Source organism: Euprymna scolopes, chromosome 32 (assembly GCF_053919585.1).
Source record: "Euprymna scolopes isolate OS-2025 chromosome 32, ASM5391958v1, whole genome shotgun sequence".
Classification (NCBI taxonomy): domain Eukaryota; kingdom Metazoa; phylum Mollusca; class Cephalopoda; order Sepiida; family Sepiolidae; genus Euprymna; species Euprymna scolopes.
Genome location: NC_136513.1, coordinates 49,480,304 through 49,505,214, shown reverse-complemented (window position 1 = coordinate 49,505,214; position 24,911 = coordinate 49,480,304). Strand labels below are relative to the sequence as shown.

At 34.7% G+C, this 24,911-nt stretch overlaps 2 protein-coding genes across 5 annotated transcripts in view; both read right to left on the bottom strand.

The window, feature by feature from the left end:
• Positions 1-24,911, bottom strand: part of LOC145256335 (UDP-glucuronosyltransferase 1-2-like) — a 43,955-nt gene that overhangs the window by 6,941 nt on the left and 12,103 nt on the right. Inside the window, exons 2-3 of one of the 4 annotated variants that reach the window (XM_080115111.1) lie at positions 16,739-16,774; positions 568-2,223 (exon numbers count right to left, since the gene is read on the bottom strand). The exons of 1 other annotated variant lie outside the window; for it this stretch is intronic. In XM_080115111.1, coding sequence (XP_079971237.1) covers positions 690-2,201 — 1,512 coding nt within the window. In that variant the 5' untranslated portion in view covers positions 2,202-2,223; positions 16,739-16,774 and the 3' untranslated portion in view covers positions 568-689. Of the gene's footprint in view, positions 1-567; positions 2,224-16,738; positions 16,775-24,911 lie in introns of those variants that run through there. 2 more of the 4 variants (XM_080115113.1, XM_080115112.1) reach the window with 2 other exon arrangements.
• LOC145256336 (UDP-glucuronosyltransferase 2C1-like) overlaps positions 20,358-24,911 on the bottom strand; it is a 4,992-nt gene continuing 438 nt past the window's right edge. The window contains exon 2 of the mRNA XM_080115115.1: positions 20,358-23,679. Coding sequence (XP_079971241.1) covers positions 22,149-23,657 — 1,509 coding nt within the window. The 5' untranslated portion in view covers positions 23,658-23,679 and the 3' untranslated portion in view covers positions 20,358-22,148. The remainder of the gene's footprint in view (positions 23,680-24,911) is intronic.

The following is a 24,911-nucleotide window of genomic DNA, read 5'->3' as shown; positions in this document are numbered from 1 at the left end:
CCGTTGCCTTTGTCGAAAGTTTTAGGCAGACATGCAAACATACATAGATACATTTGCTTTGCCTTCTCTCTTTGAGAGGAGGTTAGTTTATTGCTAATCGCTTGAGGCGCGCTTATCGGGAAATGCCGACGGAGATGCGCGGGCACGTTTTTGTAGGTCAGAATGACCCTCCTCGGGGGCGCTGACTTCTCAATCTCACTTTCTGACTGAAGGCGTGTAAGTTCCTGTAGTGGGAGAGAACTAACTACCTCCACTTACGACTTTCACTACGCCCGTATTTTATGGATGGCCAACCACGCCATTCACGAGTGGTAGATACGTAGAAACAAATGCTCTCGTTCTAGCGTACACCTTTTCTTTCTCACACCGAGGTTCTACATCCAACGAAACAAAAACAAAATGCTGATGAAGTAAATTAGAACTATTTCTAGGACATGATTCGGGTTCTGCCTCATCAACTTCGTCACAAATTCTTTGTTTTTTTAAGACGATTCCTGACACCATATTTTGTTTACTTATTCCTGAAAAAAAAAATAGAAAATCAAGAAATAACACAAGCGAAGAAAATTCTGGAAATTCTAACCAAGAAAATATTTTTATTGAACTTACCAATTTAAATGGACATTAGAAAAATATAAAATGATAAAAAAAATATATTTCTTTTATAATGTGTTACGGTGATAAAACAATTATTCGTTTTTCTCTTTCTTTCGACACAAAAACGAAAAACATTTTCGCAAAATATAAAAAGCAATTAAAATTACAATGATAACAGACGCCAGAACAACAGCCATAATATCCAACATAAAATATTGATACAACGGCATATCCTGACAATAAGACCTCATGAAACCGCCACCATATTTGATGACGTCATCAACTATGCGTGCTCCTTTCACGGACGGATGTTCAGGTCGAGACTTAAAAATATCACTCGCCATTTTTATATTGCTTTTGTATCTCGGATTCGAGATAATTTCGTTTATATTTGTGACAAGGTCTTCGACGGTGTAATTATGCAAGTCCATTGAGATTCCAAAACCTTTCTTTTCCATTCTTTTACCATTGTAGGATTGATCTGCATATACCGGGAAACCTAACATAGGGACTGCATGATAGAAGCTTTCAAACTGCCCTCCATTGCCGCAGTGAGTGATAAACAGCCTCGTTTTCGGATGACCCAGTAGATCGTTTTGTGGCATCCATTTCGTAAGAAACACATTTGGCGAAGAATAAATTATATCCGACCATTTCCAGACGACATGGTACTTAATTTTTTTTAAAGCCGCTCCGACTTTATCGAGATGTTCTTTGGGGAGCTCACTTATAAGGGAACCAAATGAAACGACAACGATTCCGTTTTTTGAATTATCAACAAAGTTACGTAAATCCCCTTCGATTGGTTTTGCAGGCCGTGTCTGCATTCCTCCTAGGTATTCCACATTTGGCAGCGCTGGTAACGCGTAGTCTATAAGGACATCACTCTCTATAATATGCAACTCCGCTTTGCGTAAGAGCTCATCAAAGGAGATATCCGGCTTTGATGGTGCGTAAGTCTTTATACTTTTCGATGGGGTACCCATTGGAGCCTGGAAATATGCTGAAATCAGAAAGAAGCTGTTGATCATTCTTTCTTTGAAAGACATCTGTTCGGAATAACTTGTTAATACAAAAGGGAAAGCTGTGTAAACCCACGGGGTTCGGTGAACTGAAGGTGCGTTTTGAACTCCCATGAAAACAAACGGTATTGAGAATCTATACGGGATAATAGTCAAACACGAGCTCATGAACACGCCATCGATAACGACCAAGCTCGCATTAACTGCTTTCAAGCTTTCGATCCATTCTTCATCAAGTAGTAAACTATCACACATCTTCCACATTGACGTTTGTAAGTCCTTCCAACTTGCCACGCTCCCTGGAGAGAATATTTTCGTTGATAGTCTTGCAAATTCTTCTATTCCTGGATCTTTCATGTGAAGAAACCGTGCGCCTTCCGAGATCTTCAAGGTATTTCGTAGCTTTAGTGTTACAGGAATGTAAGAGTTGTGTCCCCTTTTGTGGAGCTCTTTAGCCAAGAACGTCATTGAGTTGATATGGCTGAATATAGGAAGTCCTAGAAACAAGACATTTTCGCATTGGACGGTTGAGGCCAAAAGAAACGACACTGCTCCCAACAGAAACACTTTAGTTGCCTCCATGTTTTCGTGGGTGAAAATATGCCTAGAAAATAGAAGAAAATAAGTGTTGTATATGTTTATGAAAGATTATACATAAAATAGAAAGATCTGAATGACTGACCCCAGATTTACTTCATCATCCACGCGATCGTGGGTTCACGTATGTACGCCTCTTTCTTCCATACCAAATACTAGTGTTGTGGTGATTCCAATATTTTTCTCGACTCCGATACAATTACCGATTTCGATTCTTTTAAAAATCTAAAGATATATCTGTAGAGTTATTGTTTTGTTTTTGTTTTTAATTTTCTAATTACCTTAAAACCCTACGTAATATGTGCGTATATTATTGCAGACGTAAAAATACAATTGTGGAAGTGACCTATAGATTTTTAAGTCAATAAATATTTTTCATTTCATCATAAGCACAAGCAATTAGAAATGTTGTTTTAAAAAAAAAACAGACAGAAAACAATTAAAAGAATCGTTCATTTTATCAGGAATTAGACACATTTTTCCCGATTCCGATGCCGATTCTGATACTGATTCCGATGCCATAAAAAGTTTCAGCTTTCCGATTCCCGATTCCATCTCCTATTAAGCGTCTCAACACCGCTAAATGCATACCTGATCTCCTCCGATTCCCACTTGGCGCCAATTGAAACGAACGCTTTTCTCATCTTGATGAAGCAGCTTGCCTTGACAAACGTCTGCGTCTGGCCTCACTCCTGACCTAAAATGGAAGACCTACACCAGACCCATTGTCAAAATCAATAGAAAAATTGTTGGATCATTCTACTGCTCCAGAAAGTATTTCACTTCCGACGCAGTTTTCTACCTGAACAAGAGCCAAATAGATCCTAAGATCGAGTACTGTTGCCACATCTGGGGAAAAACTTTCTTGTCTTGACGGTACAAAAACGTATTCAAAATATAATGGGTGGGGACCTTTTCACCTCCTTTTTCTTTCTCATGGGAGAGACGTCGCAAATCTATCTCTACTCTAGCTTTGCTTTTATGGTAGATGCTCGACTGAAATTCAATCTATGGTCTCATGGGACATCCAGTTCCCCCAAAAGGGTAACATTGGATTGAGGCAAAAATAGAAATTGTCTCAGTCTAGAAGGATTTCCTTTCTAGACTGACCGAGGACAGAAAATATTAAGCGCAATATCAAAACAGATACCATACTTATCCCTAGCATAGCAGTTTTCTCTAACGCATTTAATAAGCTTTAATTTGTTTGCTTTTTTCAAACATGCGTCTTTGACTCAATAGACGTAAACATAATTTACTGCTCGCATCTCTACGCTCCATTGAAACTCAAATCCAATGAAACAAGAATTGAGTCTCGAAGATTTTTTTTTCCGCATTTTATTTTTATTTTTTTTATATTTTCATCGAAGCGTGACTCGACATCTCATCATCGAATTACGCAACGATCATTCGAGTTCAACCAAAATGGGTTTAATTGCTTTGGGGAAAAGAAAGCAAACGCGAAACCCCATTAAAATACAGGGTGCTTCAAAAGTCCTGGTTACATGAATGGTAGTAAGATGAAAAGAGTGCCATATTTAAGCTAAATGCTTTAAGTTTTTTGTAAGGCAACTGACTTTTTAACAATTTATTTTCAAATCCAGTAATGGCGTTCACTCAATCAGAAAAGGGCGTTTTGTGTGTTTGAATTTGCAAAAACTGAACGATGAACACTTGTTCAACGTGATTTTCGCAAAAACTTCGGAAAACAGCCACCAGAAAGTAAGTCCATTCTGATATGGCACGGTAAATGCATGGCGAATGGGTGCTTATGCCGAGCTAGGAGAATGGGACAAAGAACAGAAGCTGCTGCACCCATTGATAGCAATGCTGGGTGCGTTTGGCAAGCATTGGACTATCGGCTTGATATGTGTCACGTGACAAATAGTGATCACATTGAACATCTTTGAACATTCCATGAAAAACTTGAGATTTTCTGAATATATCGGATGCGTTTTTATACCCTTCATAGTTCTCAAGATATTCAATGCCAAAATGTACCCAAGACTTTTGTAATACTCTTCATTTGTTTGTTTGTTTGTTTGTTTGTTTGTCTTTCAATTACTTAAAATGAATAGTTTTTATATCATGTTTCTGTATTTCTGAGAGCAGAAAAATAATTCGTATTATTTGGATTATTCAGACTACTGTTCTCATCTATAGTGTTATTTTCACAACATTTCGGCCGATGTAACCTCCGATCTTCTTCAAGTGTATTTTGTCGATCCCGCGAATCTTTCTGTTGAAACGGCACGAAATTTGACATGGAACCCTTTTTTAACACACAGATGTTAAAGGTTCAATCCTAGTGCGGGCGATACTCAGAATATAAGTAAATATTTAAACATACCAGAATTCTTATATCGTTTTTACTTTTCATTTTCTCACACGTTTTTCTTTTTTTTACCCGTGGTTCACTACTTATCAAGACACAAAGGCCATTCGAGGATAAGAGTTAATGAATGTTAGGTGGTAGTTTAGTAATCGTCAATGGTGTAAATTTGGTAGAATTTGATTATTTATGGTGACGTCACAACAAGAACTGCTTTATATTGGATTCGAGGGCTACTGTGTTGTATTCAACCGGAAACCAGGTCAGCGGAACAGTATTCTACAGACGGGCTGTTCTGGAAAAGAAGCTTTGTTCATGGAATCTGTGTTTAGAGTTAGGCACAAATAGAGAATGGGGAAAATCGTATATAGTGGTTCTAGCTAGTCGAGTGATTTTTGTGAAAGTTTGGCAAGGAGGACGATAGATTGGAGTTCAGTCGAACACTTGCCATGAAAATAACGATAGAACAGAGCTAGGCTCGCAACGTCTCTTCTGTGGGAAAGAAATTACAGGCAAGAGAAACGGACATCACCTACTACGTTTCGAAGCCGGTTTTGAACTCTATGAAGGCTGGATAGGGCACGCTGAGCAGATCCTCCCCAGATATGGCTACAGTATTCCATTTTAGGGTGTACCTGGTTCTTATATAGATAGAGGATTGCATCGGCAATGAGATACCTGCTGGAGTGGTAGAGTGATCTAACCATTTTTCCAGCGATCTTGGCAACAGATTTGATGTATGTGTTCCATTTCCGATCAGGAGTGAAGGTTAGTCTAAGAAACTCGTGAAGAGATGGAGCCTCTTTAAGACGAGAACCATTCATTTCAATTGAGGTGTGATGGGGATCAGAGCGATTATTATGAAAGGAGAGAAACTTGTATTGGATGTATCAAAATTAAGCAACCACCTTTTTCTCCATTGCACCACGTTCTCAATATCAGAAAATAGATAATCCAAAATATCTTGGTCATAGCTGGTCTTTGAAGTGTTGCCATAGATTATGATGTCGTCTGCATGAACATTATTGAAATGCTATTCTTTTCTATAGTTTTTCTGTTTGTTTGTTGTTGTTTTTTTGTTGTTTTTTGTTTTATTTTTTGCCACCTAAAGGTGATTAGACGAAGAATCAAATTTTCTTGTGATACTTATGGAATGGTTTTTGACACAAAAAATTATTAGAAAAATCGAAAAAAATAAAAAAGATATAATCATTTAAATAATTCTGTTATATTTCATAGTTTTCTTAAGTAAAATAATTGCTTAAATACGCAGTCACGCACACAAAACTTGAATGCCCAGTGGGCGGAACTTAAATGCCTACTAAATACTATCCTTGAGTAGCTAAGGTCTCTCTCTAAAGGCGTTTGTCAAGACACTCTTGCATGGCGATATTTTTCTCACAATAAATCCTGTCTTAATATCCAAAATCACATAATATTCGCGGTTCAGATAAAATCTCCTCAATATGGCTAACTCACATTGGCTTTTATGAGGAATGGTGCACCTTCTCCAAGTGATGTTACATCAAGTAACAACACGAAGCTGGATACTCCACCAAACTAGATAAATTCTTGTCCTGGAATCTAGTAAGATCAAAAGACTACAAAAAAGATATACTATAACATTGTTGTGTTGTTATATCTAATAAGGGAGACCGTGTGTGATCGTCTAGTTGTTCAGTCTATTCGTTCATATGCCGTTGTATGTGTGTGTGTGTGGTACATGTACTATTTGGACATACCTTCATGCGTTGTCGATGTTGGTCTACCTGGAATCATCTCGTGTCTTGGAGGGGAGACGGGTACCTGTTTTGGGCGAAGATTCATTTCACTCCAAGACAAGGAATTGGTTTGATAGTTTTTATTCACTTTTCTAGATGTCTTGCAGAAGGATGGAAAGTGAATTTCTGGCTTGCGTGGTTGACTCTTGGTCTCATTTCTACACACGTCAGCGTCCCCCCAGTGAAGGGGAGGGAACGACTGTTAAGCCGTCCGTCGCCTTCTATGTCAAGCCCCAATCTTCTCGATTCAGCTAACCTGATCATGGGACTCACACGCAATCCGATCAACTGACCCTCACTTCCAGTCAACGTGTCTACAATATAATTTTTCTCGCCCTCTCTCTCTCTCTCTCTCTCTCTCTCTCTATCTCTCTCGATCCATTCTCTAACAACATGTTTAAATGGTCAATTGGGAAGAAAAAATTATGTTCTTAAAATTTTTACTGTTAGGAAATAGATCGAAAATAAGAAAGAAATATGCTAAATCATATTGTAGACACGTTTTACCGGATGTGAGAGTCAGCTGATCGGATCTGCGCGTGAGTCACGTGACCAGGTTATCTGGAGTCAGTGAGTTTGGGTTTGGACGTAGAGAACAGCGGACGGCTTAACAGGTTGTCCCCTCCCCTTCACTGGCGATACGCTGACGTGTGTGAAAATAAGACCTATGCAAGCAAAAACATTCACTTTCCATTCTTCTGCGATCGACACCTGGAAGGTAAATAAAAATTATATAAAACCAATCGTCGTCTTGGAGTGAATGAATATTCGTCCAAACAGGTTTCCAGTCTCCCCTCCAAGAACAAGATGAATTCACGGTGGACAAAATCAACGACGTATGAAGAAGGTATTTCCAAAATACATTACCACACACACACACACACACACACACACACACACACACATACACACAAAAAAAGCATATGAACAATTAGATGGTGGAGAGAGGAGACAGAAACATTTTTATCAATGCCTGATCGTTGACCCTGGTAAGCCTTTACTTTAGTAATTCATAAAAAAATTTCTTTAGTAATTCATAAAAATAAAACTTTACTTTAATAATTCATAAAAATAAAATTTTACTTTAGTAATTCATAAAAATAAAATTATACTTTAGTAATTCATAAAAATAAAACTTTACTTTAGTAATTTGTTAAAATAAACATTTACTTTAGTAATTCATCGAAATAAAATTTTACTTTAGTAATTCATAAAATAAAATTTTTCTTTAGTAATTCATAAAAATAAAATTTTACTTTAGTAATTCATAAAATAAAATTTTACTTTAGTTATTCATAAAACTAAAATTTTACTTTAATAATTCATAAAAAAAATTTACTTTAATAATTCATAAAATAAAATTATACTTTAGTAATTCATAAAAATAAAATTTTACTTTAGTAATTCATAAAAATAAAATTTTACTCTAATAATTCATAAAATAAAATTTTACTTTAGTAATTGATAAGAATAAAATCTTACTTTAGTAATTTATAAAAATAAAATTTTACTTAAGTAATTCACAAAATTAAACTTTATTTTAATAATTCATAAAATTAATACTTTACTTTAGTAATTCATAAATGTTTTTAGTAATTCATAAACATAAAACTTTAGTAATTCATAATTTTTTTAGTTATTCATAAAAATAAAATTTAGTAATGATTGAAAAATTTTGTATTTCATAAAAATAAAACTTTACTTTAGCAATTTATAAAAATAAAACTTTACTTCGGTAATGTATAAAATAAAACTTTAGTAGTCATAAAATTAAACTTTAGTATTCATAAAAATAAAAATGTACTTCAGTAATTCATAAAAATAAAACTTTACTTTAGTAATTCATGAAAATAAAACTTTACTTTCATAATTCATAAAATAAAACTTGAGGAATTCATAAAAAATTTTTATTAGTTCATAAAAATAAAACTTTCGTAATTCATAAAACATTTTTAGTATTTCATAAAAATAAAACTTTACTTCAGTAATTCATAATATAAAACTTTACTTTAGCAAATCATAAAAGACTTTACTTTAGTAATTCATAATAAAATTATAATAATAGTAATTTATAAATTAAACTTTACTTAAAAATTCATTGAAATAACACTTTAATTTAGTAATTCATGGAAATAAAACTTTACTTTAATAAATCATTAAAAACTTGACTTCAGTAATTCATAAATTTAAAAGAGTAATTCATAAATTAAAAATAGTCATTTAGTAATTCACAGAAATAAAACTTAATAAAATTTTGGTTTAGTAATTCACAAAATAAAACTTTCATTTAGTAGTTTGTTAATATATTATTGTACTTTAGGAATTCATTAAAATAAAACTTTGTTGTAGTACTTAATAAAAATAAAACATTACTTTAGCAATTCACAAAAACAAAACTTTACTAAAGTAATTCATGAAAATAATGCTTTACTTTGGTAATTCAAAAAAGTAAAGCTTTACTTTATTAATTCGTAAATTAAAAATTTACTTTAGTCATTAGAAAAAATAAACTTTACTCTAGTAATTCATAAAAATGAAACTTTACTTTAGTAATTCGTAAATGAAAAAATTTACTTTAGTAATTAATAAAAGTAAAATTTTCTTTAGTAATTCACAAAAATAAAACTTTATTCAGAATTTCATAAAAATAAAACTTTACTTTAGTAATTAAATTCATAGAATAAAACCTTCATTTAGTAGTTCATAGATATAAAATTGTGCTTTAGGAATTCATGAAAAAAAATTTACTGTAGTAATTTATAAAAATATAACATTACTGTAGAAATTCATAAAATTAAAACTTTATTTAAGTAATTCATGAAAATAAAACTTAATTTAGTAATTCATAAAAATAAAATATTACTTTTATAATTCATGAAAATTAAACATTACTTCAGATATTCAGGAAAAAAAAACTTTACTTCTGTAATTCATGAAATAAAAATTACTTTAGTAATTCATAAAAAATATTTACTTTATTAATTAATAAAAATAAAACTTTAGTAATTCATAAAAATAAAACTTTACTTTAGTAATTCATAAATATAAAACTTTACTTTAGTAATTCATTAATATAAAACTTTACTTTAGTAATTCATAAAATTAAACTTTACTTTAGTAATTCATAAAAGTAAGACTTTACTTTAATATATTCATATAAATAAAACCTTACTTTAGTAATTCATAAAAATACAACTCTACTTTAATGATTCATACAAATAAAACTTAATTAATTAATAAAAAATAAAACTTTACTTTAATAATTCTTACAAATGAAAGTTTACTTTAGTAATTCATAAAAATAAAACTGAAAATAAATAAATAAATATCCGGGTAAGCATTTTTTCTTTTTTTTAACAAATGTATTTTTACCGCTACTCTCCTATTTCGACACCGCTAAAGCGAGAGTCTTTCACTGCCACATGTCCGACCGCACACTATTCATAGCGGGCCCATTCTCGCCTTTACACGTCCGTCTCCTTCGGCGTCGATTTTTTTCTTCTCCGACCATGTGGTGTCCCTTTTCTTATTTTTCTTCTGACGCAAGCTCAAATACACTTGCTAATTTGCATACGCGTTTTAATGCTGCTCTTGCTGCTAATACAATCGCTTGCCTTTCATCCTTCGACTGCTGATGATATTTTCAAACGCGCTCATATGCACTGTTACGTCTGTCATGACTAGAGTTCTTCTTCTAGTGAGAGAAACTTTTACATCATTACTTACCTCCCCTTTTTATCCTCGGTGCCTATCTATTGTTGTTAATAATTTTTTTCAGTTCCTCATTGTCAACGGTTTCGTATTTGTTATTCAAAGCTACCCTCTAAGTGAGGTAGTCAAATACAAATCCATCGACACTGTTGTGAAAGCAGATAAAGTGGTTAATTATCCAACAGCTATATTTGCCAGGGATGTCACCGCATGTATTGCAACTGAAATTTGGTGTACTAATTATCATGTTGTGAAATATAAACCAATCCAAGCTTTGCAATGGCACATAGCTTGCAGTAAAAAAATATTAACAGACAATATCATAGAAACAATCTTAACAGGATCTTTCACAGATGAATATATCTTCATTCCATGCATTCCTATGATTCCACATCATTACACTTTATGAAATTGCACTTTCCAATTTTATTGTCATTCGCAATAACCATCAACAAAGCACAGGGAACAATCTTTACAATTGTGGGCCTTACAGTTACACACTGACTGTTTTTTTTCACATGGACAATTTATGTTATGTATTCAAGAGTCACCAAACCGGAAAATCACTATATCAGCTAAGAAAATGGAACAACAAAAACTGTGTACCCATGCAAAATGGAAATTTAAACCTATAAGAAACATGCTTTTTCTCATTTTGGAACTTTTTCCATTGCGCCAATTTGAGCCACAGCAACGCGTGGCAGGGTACAGCTAGTAAGACAATAAATAATAAAATGTGCTTATGTGTAAAGAAAAATGAAAGTAATAAATGTAAGAAAACAATACAATCAAATTTAGCAAGATTTTCATGTTTCATCTTTATTGTTTAAACAACTTTTCAAGAATTGAATGGATTCGTTGCAGTATAAAGGAGACATAAAAGATAACACTAGAGATAAAGGTAGAAAAAATATTAAAACAAAGACAACATATAAAATCACCTTAATATAATAACAATATGATGACAAAAGAGTATTCACAGGTAATCAAGAGAACATTCGTTAGTATTAAAATATGAAAATAATTGTGGATTGTCTCGTACAAAAAATAACAGGATATGCATTCAAAACAATAAATAGAAAACGGAGGACATAAATATTATAAGGTTAACTTAGCAAAAAACGTTTAATACAGTGACTAGGTAGCAATAAATAAAATAACATATAAAAATTAATTAAATATTTTTATCTGAACGACAATTTCTTAGTAGCATTCAATATTCTTCCAATATATAAAATTGTCTCATCAGTTTTTTATGTAAGACATAAATAGCAATGCATCTCACAAATCGATATTTGATTCTAATTAACCATTTCTTCCATTTTTATGCTGGATTCATAAAAATATTGCATATATTATTGGTATATAAATTATTTTGCAAGGTTTTTTGTGTTAGACATGAATAGCAATGCATCTGGAAAATCGATATTTGATTCTGACTAACCATTTCTACTATTTTTATGCTGGAAGCATGTAAAATATAAATCTATCTTGCAAGGTTTTCCGTGTTAGACCTAAACAGCAACGCATCTGAAAAATCGATATTGATTCTGAATGGCCATTTCGTTCTTTTACATCCATGCATCATTTTCTTAAAACAAAAAAGTGTAATCGGCTCCATTATTTTTTCAAAAATAATTATTCCCACAAGAAAGATAATAACAATTGAGACACTTTTCAATAATGAAACGATAAGAATTTAAAGGTCTAGAGTGTAATATATACGCGTTTTCTCCTTTATATTTCTTCTTTTTTTTGTCATGTCGCCCTGACTGACACATTTAAAACTGTTTTCTACAGTGATTAGGTAATAAATATACAATAAAACATGTTTTTCAACATGAAAATTATTTGCTAAAAATAATGTATGACACGTAAATTACATATTTTTACCTGGCCGATAATTTCCTTAGTAGAATTGAACTACCCTTCTTCCAACATATAAAAGCATCATATCAGTTTTTTTCTGTGAGAAACAATGCATTTGACATATCGATATTTGATTCTGAGTAGCGCTTTCTTCCTTTACATTCATGCAACATGTTCTTAGCATAAACAAATGCGATTCTCTTCGGTGTTTTTTCCAAAAATAATCATTTGGACAAGAAAGATTATTACAATAAAGACAGTTTTAAACAACGAAAAATAATATCTATCTTATATCTTGAGTATTTTTATCTCTTCGCGACTGGCATATTATTATTTCTTCATTTTAAAAGTTTAAAGTAAAATTAAATTGATAACTCTTGGGTTATATATATCGGATAAAGCAGGAGTTTCCAATCTAGTGAATATCAATAAAGCTCCAATGATTGCTACTACCTTACATTCATTAACCCTTATCCTCGAGTGGCCTTCGGACCTTGATAAGTGGTGACTCCCAAATAAAAAAGAAAAAAAAGAAGCGTTAGTAAAAAAAAAGTAGATTTGCCTTCTATTTTCTGTGAGGCGTTTTGAACAACTGCGGCATAGAAAAACTTGATATCAAAATTATATGACGTCATCTAATGTGCACGGGGGGAGGGTAACAAAACAAGATCCCCCTGAATAGCGTATTAGGCATCGTTTTGTAGATGAACTTTGATCGTTTAAGCAAGGGATTGTCTAGATACAAGATCGCCTCCCATCTCTCTGTCTGTCTTTCTCCTTCTCCCCATCTCTCTTTCTCTTTCTCTCTCTCTCTCTCTCTCTCACACACACACACACACACACACACACACACACACACACTATTTCTCTTTCTTTACCTTATTTGATGAATTTGTCTGATTTAATAGATGACGCCATCATTTTGTGACGCCATTGATTGTTTATGCTTCTGCCCGGCACTTTTAATGACTTATCCTGTACAGATGTCATCATTTGTGACGTCATAATTTTGATGATAAAATTTCATGTAAACGGGGACAAACAATATAACAAACAAACAAAGTTTAGTATAAACAAAGTGTTAAAGCATATAATGGGTTAAAGCGAAGTTCAATTTATTAATTATTATCATTATAATTAAAAAGATAGAAATGTTTGATCCAATGCCAGTAGGCGCAGACGAAACCTGAAAAAATTCCACGGAATTTTTTCAGGTTTTTCTAATAGCTGGAAATATTTGATTTCTTGTCTGTCTTTCTGCATATAAATATGTAACGTTGTACACATTAACATACGTAGACCTGGAGTACGTCGCAAGGAATAGAAGACAAACATTAACTGAGCTCTTTTTTTTGTAACAATCACATTTATTTCCTCATTCTCCCGCCAAGCATGATTTCTCGTTACGGCTATGACGTCACTCACGTCTCTAGCGTGATCGTCCTCTCTAACATCCTCTCTCCTTTTTATAGTTTTAGTTTTTTAGTTTTTCCTTACCATGTCATCATTTCACACACGGCTCGGTATTTGCACATAGCCGTAATATGCGCTCTTTATATATATATATATATATATATATATATATATATATATATATATATATAAAGCTGAATGTGTGTGTGTGTGTGTGTGTGTGTGTGTGTGTGTGTGTGTGTGTGTGTGGTCACGAATAGGCTCCTATATGGTTGACTATTTAAAAAAAAACTGATTACATATAATGATAGAAGATGTATCGAGCCACAGGAATGGGTATGTTTAATCTGGAAGAACGGTGGTTCATTAAAATTGTGGGGTCTGCTTTCGCGCCTGGTCCACAAAGTATGGAAATAAAAAATTTAAAAATTAAAAAAAAAAAACGTTTACAAGTGTTTTTGATATAGATATACATAAGAATACTTTGATAAGTATGTTTTAACTTAAATAGGGATGGTATAATAAAAGTGTGGGGTCTGCGTTCGCGCCTGGCCTCCGTGAAATGGAAATAGGGACAAACTTTAATAAAGACTTTTCATATCTATCTGCGTAAGTATACTTTGATAATTATGTTTCAGTTTGAAGAAATATGGTATAATAAAATTATGGGTGTTCGTTCGCACCTGACCTTCATAGAATGGAAATATGTCACAAAGTTTAACAAGCTTTTTTAATATAGATCCACAGAATATTGTGATAAGTGTTTCAGTGTGAACAGGTATGGTATAATAAATTATGGGGTTTATCTATTTTATTTTTACTTTCATCATATTTTTCTTTGGTTTTGATACCCCGAAATTCGAAGCTATGTCTTTACAACCCTTCCTTTTCATAACCTATCATACTTTCATAAATCAGAGTCCATTTTCTGTAGGCTGTTTTTGAACCCAGTCAACGACGGGTACTTTTGCTAGTATATATATATATATATATATATATATATATATATATATATATATATATATATATATATATATATATATATATATATATATATAAAGTATCCCAAAATGATCTGACACATTTGTAGGTAAAAAATAAATGAATAACAATTAAATAAAGAAAATACTTTTTTTAATTTTTAAATTTACATAGAATGCCATTTTTTTTTAATTAAGTTCAAATTCATTTATATCTGTATTTATGCAATTTTTTAAGGAAATGTTCCCGAATCATTTGATTTCTTTGCGTTGGCTCGCAAAATCACCTGATCTAAATTCCTGTGATTTTTTTTTTTTTTTCTTGCGGGGATATTTGAAGACAAAAATATTCAGCAGTCGCCCTCAATCTATTGCAGAATTAAATCGAGCTATTCGTTCTGAGATTTCTGCTATTCCACCCGAAATGATCCATCGAATTATTGAAAACTTTTATGAACATCTACAATCGTGTGGTAGCAATGATGGGAAACACTTGACCGATTTAATATTTAAGACTGTGTGAAATAACATGACATTTATTTAAAAACTAAAACAAAAATGCATTTTTTCTTTCTTTATTTTTTTACCTACAAATGTGTCAGATAATATACATATATATATATATATATATATATATATATATATATATATATATATATATATATATATATACTAGCAAAAGTACCCGTCGTTGACTGGGTTCAAAAACAGCCTACAGAAAATGGACTCTGATTTATTAAAGTATGATAGTTTACGAAAAGGAAGGGTTGTAAAGAGATTGCTTCGAATTTGGGGGGTATCAAAACCAAAGCAAAATATGATGAAAGTAAAAATAAAATAGATAAACCCCATAATTTATTATACCATACCTGTTCACACTGAAACCCTTATCACGATATTCTGTGGATCTATATTAAAGATCCTTGTTAAACTTTGTGACATATTTCCATTATATGGAGGTCAGGTGCGAACGAACACCCCATAATTTTATTATACCATATTTCATCAAACTGAAACATAATTATCAAAGTATACTTACGCAGATAGATATGAAAAGTCTTTATTAAAGTTTGTACCTATTTCCATTCTATGGAGGCCAGACGCGAACGCAGATCCCACAATTTTATTATACCATCCCTATTTAAGCTAAAACATACTTATCAAAGTATTCTTATGTACATCTATATCAAAAACACTTGTAAACGTTTTTTTTTTAATTTTTAAATTTTTTATTTCCATACTTTGTGGACCAGGCGCGAAAGCAGACCCCACAATTTTAATGAACCACTATTATGCCAGATCAAACATACCCATTCCTGTGTCTCGATACATCTTCTATCATTATTTGTAATCAGTTTTTTTAAATAGTCAACTATATAGAAGCCTATTCGTGACCAGACAAACACGCACATTCAGCTTTATATTATATATACATACATATATATGTGTGTGTGTGTGTGTGTGTGTGTGTGTGTGTGTGTGTGTGTGTGTGTGTGGTTTGGTAACTTTTATTTGATAGATGACGTCATCATTTTGATAACATGAATCCGTGTGAACATCAAACAAACAAGATAACAAACAGGCAAGTAATGCTTCGTTTTATTTCATTTTTCACCCCAAACAAGACACAGTGTTACTTTGATGTATGGCGTTACTATTTGGGACATCATTTTCAGGAATACTATGTAGGGAGTTGAGCAGCAAGATATTTGTTCACATTGAACTTGAACTTCTGCATGTCAGTACACACATGGAAGAAGGAACCCAAAACGGAATTCCAAAGTTTAGCAGTTCTGGGTAAGAAACTATTAGAGTAGAAGGATTTCTTGGATCTAGGGATCTCTACTGTATAGGGGTGGGACTTTGCTGCTTGTCGGGTTTGTCAGAGGTATTTACGTCGAGGGGATATAAGGGCTTGTAGTTCGTCTGGGCATCTACCATTAAAGTACTTGTAGAACAAGAAGAGGAATGCAACATTTCATCGATAGGACAGCGGTTAAACAGCTGTTAGTGCGAGACCTATTAGGCTGGTGACTATCTTTTGAACACTGTCTAAGAGTGAGAGACTAGTAGCAGATGCACCAGCTCAAATGTGGCAACAATATTCCATACATGGGTGTGTGATGGCCTTCTAGAGATACACGATACTCTGAGGCTTTCTGGCACGGTAGAGAGAGCTCACCCTTTTTTGCAGCAGCCTTGGCAACCCCTCGACGTATCTGTTCCAAGTCCTTTACTCTGTAAATGTTCAGTCGAGGAGTTTGAACGAAGTACTTTCAGGTAATGTATCATTAGACATAGCTATTAGTTTTAGTATTTACAAAGCGTTAGAGCATGGGGGTTAAAACTAAGCGAAATTTATTAATTGTTCATAATTATAAATTTATATATAAATATTATACAAACATTTAGTTTGGCTTATATAATTATACTCACGTTTCAGCGATTACGCTTTGTCAGAGCCGAAAATAACTATGGAAATATGAATTCGGATAATTTTTTTTTTTTTTTTTTTTTTTTTTTTTTTACAAAGGCATCACCACATTATCAAGGCCCAGAGGCCACTCAAGGATAAGGGTTAAAGAGTGTACAGTAGAAGTTGGTCAATATAGTAATCATTAGTAATGAAAATTTGGTAAATTTAATAACTTATATGGAACGGCTCATCAAGAACTTATTTACTTTAGACTTGAACAAAACCATATTGTAGTCAGCCGGAAAGCAGGAAAACGGAAGACAATTCCACAGGCGTGCAGTTCTAAGAAAGAAGCTTTGTTCATGGAATCTACGTTTAGGTTTAGGCACAGATAAAGAGTGGGGGAAATTATTGATAGTGTTTACAGCTAGACGAGTGTTTCTTGTGAAAGTTTGGCGAGGGGGGACCATAGATTGAAGCTCAGTTGAACACTTTCCATGAAAATAACGATACATCAGAGACAAACTCGCAACATCTCTTCTGTGAGATAGAGGTTGCAAGGAGGAGAAAAGGACATCTCCTACGAGGCTACGAAGTCTATTTTGAACTCTATCAAGGCAGGACAAGTTCTTTCTAGCAGCTCCTGCCCAGATGTGGCAACAGTATTCCATCCTTGGACGTACCTGGCTCTTATATAGATAGAGAATAGCATCAGCAGTGAGATATCTACTGGATCGATAGAAAGATCCCACCATTTTTCCAGCGGCCTTGGCAACAGATTTGATATACGTGTTCCATTTAAGATCAGGAGTAATGGTCAAGCCCAGAAGCTTGTCAAAACTTGAGGCCTCCTGAAGACGAGAGCCATTCATTTCAATTGATGACAAATGTGGATTAGAATGTTGATGATGTAAAGAGAGAAGCTTGGTTTTAGATGCATTAAAAGTAACCAGCCACTCCTTTCCCCATTGTACTACGTGCTCAAGATCAGAGGAGAGAGAATTGGAGAGAACTTGCTCGTTTACTGTCTTAGATGTGGTACCATAAATGGTAGTGTCGTCAGCATAAATGTCTACAAATGATGTAAGGATATGATTTGGAAGATCATTAATGTAGATCAGGAAAAGAGTTGGGCCCAGGATGGATCCCTGAGGGACACCGGCATTAATATTGTGAGCTTCTGATTTTTGCCCCTCAACTACTACTCTTATGAATCTATCAGAAAGAAATGATTTAATAATTGAGAAGACTTTTCCAGCTATACCATAGCTAGCGATCTTATGAAGTAAACCTTTATGCCATACCCTATCAAAGGCTTTAGATATGTCAAGAGCAATTGCCCTAGAAAGATTGCCACCGTCGAGAGATTTGCTAATCCTATGCGATATAACTGTAAGGACATCTGCTGTAGATCTAGCAGAACGGAAACCATATTGAGTGTCACTAAGAAGGTTATTTTTGTTGAGATGTTTGATTACTTCTGTATTTAATACAGATTCTAGCAACTTACTCATGACGCACAGGAGACTTATTGGCCTGTACTGAGAGGGGGATGAGCGATCACCTGAATTCTTAAATACAGGGCATACTGATGAGATTTTCCAGGGAGATGGGAAACTATTCTCCTTAAGACAACGTTTAAACAGTTTTGTAAGTATGGGCGCTAGTTCAGGTTGAAGTTTTTTGAGTACTATAATTGGAATACCATCAGGGCCAGTTGCTTTACTGGAATCAAGGTTTTTGATTAGCTTGGCAACATCACGTACAGATATACGTATATCACATAGCGTGTTTTCTGATACAAGAGGAAATATTGGGGGTTGGCGGTCTTGGTCGCAAAGGGTAGAATTAGCTGCAAAGTTCTTGACAAAGAGTTTGGCTTTGTCTGATGCTGACGAGATTACCTCAGATCCATTGATAATAGTTGGGATGGAGCACACGCTTCTGTTCAGGATTCTGTTTGCTATTTGCCAAAACTGGTGGGAACCAAGCCGCTGCTCAGCTACTTTGGACTTAACAGATTGAGCATACAACTCTCTTGCGTTCCTTATTACTTTCTTACAATGGTTGCTGGCAGTCCTGAAAACGGCTTTAGTTTCCATACATCTATTACGTTTGAAGCAGTGGAAAAAGTGATTTCTGTGCGCAATGGCAGCAGCACATTCTGGAGAGAACCATGGCTGGCTGTTAGGTTTTTGCTGAAACTTTTTAGAGGGTATGAAATGGTCAATACCTACAATTAACCATTCAGTTAGGTCTAATACTATAGAGGACACATCCTTTTTAAACATGGAATGCAGAGGTAGATCAGATATAAATGTACGGAAGCTATCCCAGTCAGCCTTAGTGTATCGATATACTGTACGATGAAGAGGTACGTCTGGGGACTTATTACATTTCATTTTTATCTTAATTGATACAACAGAGTGGTCGGAAGATCCAAGAGGCGACAGAACAGAAACTGAACATAGTTCAGGGCAAGTTGTGAGAAAAAGGTCTAGTAGGCTCGCATACTGGCCGTCATTATCGGGCACACGGGTAGGTTCCTGAACAATCTGAGTGAGGTCATAGGCAATGGAGAAATCATGACAGAACCTCCCCTCATCATCGGTCTTGTTTGAGTGGGTCAACCATTCGACGTTGTGAACATTGAAGTCTCCACATACGTGAATGTTAGCTGAAGGATAAGTAGAAAGGACTTGGTCAATTTTCTCAGATATGCTTTGAAAGATAGTAACTCCGCTGTTGTGGGGGCGATAGAGAGTAAATATAAATGCAGTAGTGTGAGCTAAAGCAACCCGGAAGCACATATAAGGTAAGTTAGGATCTTCCCTGGAGATGTCCCTCCCACATGGAAAGCTATCTTTAATATAGGCACATATTCCATGCCCATGGCGATCTTGGGGGTCAGATTTAGAAGTTAAGTTAGAGTATCCTGTAATTGCAAACTCATCAAGGGAAATAGCCTGTCCAATGCCAGTTTCACTTAAAAATAAAAGGTCTGGTTTAGTCTCCTGTAATTGGGTTTCAACCTCTGGAAGGTTAGAACGTAGACCCCTGATGTTGGAGAAGGAGACATGGTAGTAGGGGTCTACGTTGAATTCGGATAATTAGCAGATTAGAAAAACAAACCTTATATTAGACACAAAAACAAACACGAGAACATAAAACAACAGTACAGGGGTCACAAGTTATGCCTTCGAATTAAAAAAAAGCTCAGCTTTTTGACACAATCTAGATCGACTATTGTTATGTTTGACGTTCATATTCGTCGCCAATTGTTATGTTTGCAGGTTGGACCAAATAACGTATAAGGCAATACAAATGAAGATCAACAAACAAAGGTAGATCAATAAGAAGTGTATTAGGAAAAGTATATTTACAGTATATTTACATAATGTTTGTCAAGTAAGAGAGTCTTGGCTAGAGAAGATATCTGCTCTCGGCTCGGCCTTCGGTGGCTTCTGGTTAACACACACTCAGACTAACCGAGTCTTGCTATTTATGTGTAATATTATCCACATATGTAAATGAGTGGGTGCCACCACAACAACTATAGAGCGAGGAATAGTTCAATGACGATAGAACATACCACCATTGCTTCATTAGAGAAGATTAACCTCCTTGTACCTGTTTATATGTGTGTGTGTGTGTGTGTGTGTGTGTGTGTGTGTGTGTGTGTGTGTGTGTGTGTGTGTGTGTGTGTGTGGCGGGGCTTCAGGAGAACAGAGCCGGAGAAAACGGGAGGAATTAGAAAAAGAAGAGGTCTTCTACCAACACAGCTCCTTCAGCTTGTTTCACTACCCAGTCGACCACCCACACATGCCTCCACCCCCTCCCACTGCAATAGAGCCTGCGGGGCAAGGATCGATCTCCACAACCATCTGATGACCCACAAATGACCAGACCCAATTTCACCAACGAGAGAACAATCGTACTCGTTACTAGTGATTACCGATGATGATAATGATGATGGTGGTGGTGGTGGTGGTGTGTGTGTGTGTGTGTGTGTGTGTGTGTGTGTGTGTGTATAAGGTTTGATAGCTTTGTTTTATTTGATGGATGACATTATCATTTTGTAAGGTAATCCACCTGAAGTTTGACCTCCTTGTGCCTGTTTTTCCTTTTCCTACTTCTCCACCCCCTCGCTTTCCTTATTCATTTATCCCTTCTAAGCTAAAACGAAAGTGTCACTTCGGTTTCTTTACGAATAGACCAACAATGAATTGATAACATTGACTAATCAATTCGTTTACTTAAAACTAATATTTTTCCAAAGTGATCTATACTAGTGAGAGTTTTATATACAGGGTGGTTGAAAAATAACTCTCTATTTTAAATTGCATACAATTTATTTTTAAAAAATAATTTATGCAATTAATGAATGTGAGAAGAACGTATAACGCATTTAAAATTCAATAAAGGCGTCTTCATTCGCCACCAACTTTTCAAGCCAACCAGGAATCGCATCAACTGATTTCACAAGAAACTCTTCCGGAATGGTAGCCATAACCTCACGTATTTGCCCTTCAAGTTCTTCTGATTTTTTTGGTTTGGTTGAGTAGACTTGCTCTTTGAGCCAACCCCAGAGAAAAAACTCGCAGAGCGTTACATCAGGACTTCCGGCCGACCATTCTTGCGACGACCCATCTATCTTCCAGGAAATTTGGGCATTCAGCCATTCACGAACAACAATAACAAAGTGTTGAAAGATGAAAATTGGCCAGAATAAGAAATAAGAAACCTCAAAAATAGAAATTTTAAATATTGTGGGCAATTAAAAAAATACGGCAATTCGATCACTTAACACATTGTTCTAGGCGAGGTGACTCTATTTTACTAAAGTAAATGAAAAGAAATAATTTTTCTTACAATTACTCGAATGTTTTGTTTTAGAAGAATTACAATATTGTTGCGTTTTACTTTTTTGTTATTAATGTTATAAAACTTTATTACATTGAATGAAGTTGAAAAAAAATATTTTCTTACACTTTTAGTAAAATAGAGTTACTTCCCTTAAGACAATGAATTAAGATTCCTAATTGCCAAAATAACACACTGCTTTAATTAAATAAGTTTTTTTTTTTTTGCAAAACAAGTGTGTTCTATTTGCGCAGCGTTCGAGTATTTATGTCAAGACTCAGGAATAATCGTAAATGCTTAAATTATTTGGTGCATTATTCTGCACAAGTGAAAAAATGATGATAATTAAAAAAATGATATCCACTTGAATGGAAACGCGTGCTTATTTTTGGCGAATTAGGCAGTGAATAAAGTTATGATATTAATTGGGCAATATACAGAGGTATGATATTAATTAGACAATATACAGAGGTATGATATTAATTGGGCAATATACAGAGGTATGATATTAATTAGACAACGGAGAAAGGTGTGATATGAGAAACGTTTCAAGTTTTTTAAAAATAATTATTCCTTTTTTTCTTTCTTTCGGCAGCAAAACGAAAAACATTTTCGAAGAATACAAACAACAATAAAAATTCCAACAAAGGCAGACGACAATACAACCGCCAAAATATCCAACATAAAATATTGATACAACGGCATATCCTGGCAATAAGACCTCATGAAACCGCCACCATATTTGATGACGTCATCAACTATGCGTGCTCCTCTCACAGACGGATGTTCAGGTCGAGACTTGAAAATGTCACTCGCCATTTTGATATTCTTTTTGTATTTCGGATTCGATATAATTTCGTTGATATTTTCAATTAGTTCTTCTGTGTTGTAATCCAACAAATCCATCGAGATGCCATAACCCTTGTCTTCCATTCTCTTACCGTTATGAGGCTGGTCTGCAAATACAGGAAAGCCTAACATAGGAACAGCATGATACAAACTTTCAAACTGTCCTCCATTGCCGCAGTGAGTGATGAACAGCCTCGTTTTCGGATGACCCAGTAAATTGTTTTGCGGCATCCATTTTGTGAGAAAAACGTTAGGCGAAGAAAAACCTGAATCCGATCTCGTCCAAACGACATCGTATTCTATCCGCTTAAAAGCCTCTCCCATTTTATAGAGATGTTCTTGCGGAAGATTACTTACCACAGAACCAAATGACACTACAACGATTCCATTCTTTGACGAATTAACAAATGTAAGAAGATCTCCTTCAAGAGGCTTGGCGTCTTGAGTTGCCATTCCTCCAAGATATTCCACATTCGGCAGAGCAGGCAATGGATAATCTATCAGGACGTCCGTTTCTACGATATGAAGTTCTGCTTTCCGTAGCAATTCCGAAAAGGATATTTCTGGTTTATTCGGTGCGTATGACTTGACACTTTGGGATGGGGCGCCGAAGTTTATAAAATATGGCACGAGGTGCAGTATAAAGTTCTTGGCTCTTTCTGTAAAAGACATACGCTCCGAATAGGTCGCTATCCCTGCAGGGGTAGCTGGATAGGGCCAGGGCGTCCGATGAATAGAAGGCAAATTCTGGGCGCCCATATATACAAAACTGGTCGATAACTTATAAGGAATTATTGTCAGGCATGAACTCAAGAAAACGCCGTCTACTACAATGAGAGAAGCGTTCACAGATTCCAAGGTTCGAAACCAATCTTCATCGAGGAGAAGGTTGTCGCAGACTTTCTTCAAAGTCTTCCGATATTCGTCCCAGGTGCCGTTCTTTTTTAACGTAATGCTTACAGCGATTTCTGGTATTTTAGGCAAGTCTGGGTCGTCTATCATATGAATATAATGGACTCCATCCGATTGTTGTAGGGCTTTCTTTAAAGCCTGCGGGACAGGGAAATACGACTCGTGACCCCTCTTATGAAGTTCTTTCGCCATGAAAGTCATAGGATGTAAATGACTAAAATAAGGGAGCCCTAAAAATAGTATGTTGTCACCCCGGGCAGGGGCCGTTGACTGGAGAATGAGCAACCCGATCAAAGGGAGGTAAATCTCAAACATTCTCTGATATTTGTTTTTGTACCTACAAAAATCAAAAAAAGTGAAAATTGATTAACTTCCAAGTGTTTTTGTTTTTTTTTAAATATTTTAATAGGTGCATGCTTTTTTTGGTAATTAATATTTTTAGAAATTTTTTTTTTAATGTGCGGAAATTATTTGTTTTATTTGGACTACTTTTCTCATCTTGATCATTATTTTCACAATGTTTCGGCCGATGTAGCCTGCGACATTTTTCAGGTGTATCTTGGAGAACTCGGAAATCTTTTCGCAGAACACAAGAATCTTTTTGTAGAACTCGAGAATCTTTCTGTAGAACTCGAGCATCTTTCTGTAGAACTCGAAAATCTTTCAGTAGCACTCGAGAATCTTCCTGTAGCACTCGGGAATCTTTCTGTCGGCCTCAGAAATCTGCACAGAATTTCGAACGGAATCCTTTATTTAATCAACAAGGGTAGCATGTGCTCGTTCCATCAGCCATAACTTAAGATAAAAGTCCTAAGTAATTTGTAATTGTATTTGGAGTATTGAGCTTGAATGTAATTGTATTTGGAGTATTGAGCTAGAAAAGTGTCATAGCTTAATTTTACCAAGCACTTTATCCACTACGCAATGGGTCCGTGCATGCTCTCATTTTATCAATCATGATCTGGTAAAAGTCTCAAGTATTCTGAGTATCTGGAGTAAATAAAAGTTCCGTTCGAAATTCTGTGCCGATTCCAGAGTTTGATAAGATACATCTGAAGAAGGCCGGAGGTAAGACTGACCGAAACGTTGTGAAAATATTACCCAAGATGAGAACAGTAGTTCGAAGAATCCAAACAGTAAAGAATAAGTAATCCTCATCTCAAAATGAGAAACACTTGATTTTATGTTAAAACGTGCGAAAATTAATTTGAATTCAAACGATTCAATAGTTTGCATAATTTTTGGTAATTTTGCATTTACCGATCCGCGGTTTCCACGAAATTTGTATGGTGTGCTCGTTTGCTGACGGGAATAACCGGAAGCGGCCAATACCGAAATGTTAAACCGCTAAGAGAAAATTATAATGATAAACAGGAAAAACATAGAAATACAATAAATAAAATTACAAACGTGTATCTAATCCCACCCTGAACCTAATCCTAACCCTAACCCTAACCACTAATCCGAACCCCTAACCCTAACCCAAAACCATTACCCTAACCTAAAACCCTAATCCTAACCTTAACCTATGCGATTAAATAAATTATTTTTATTTTTTCTAATTTATAA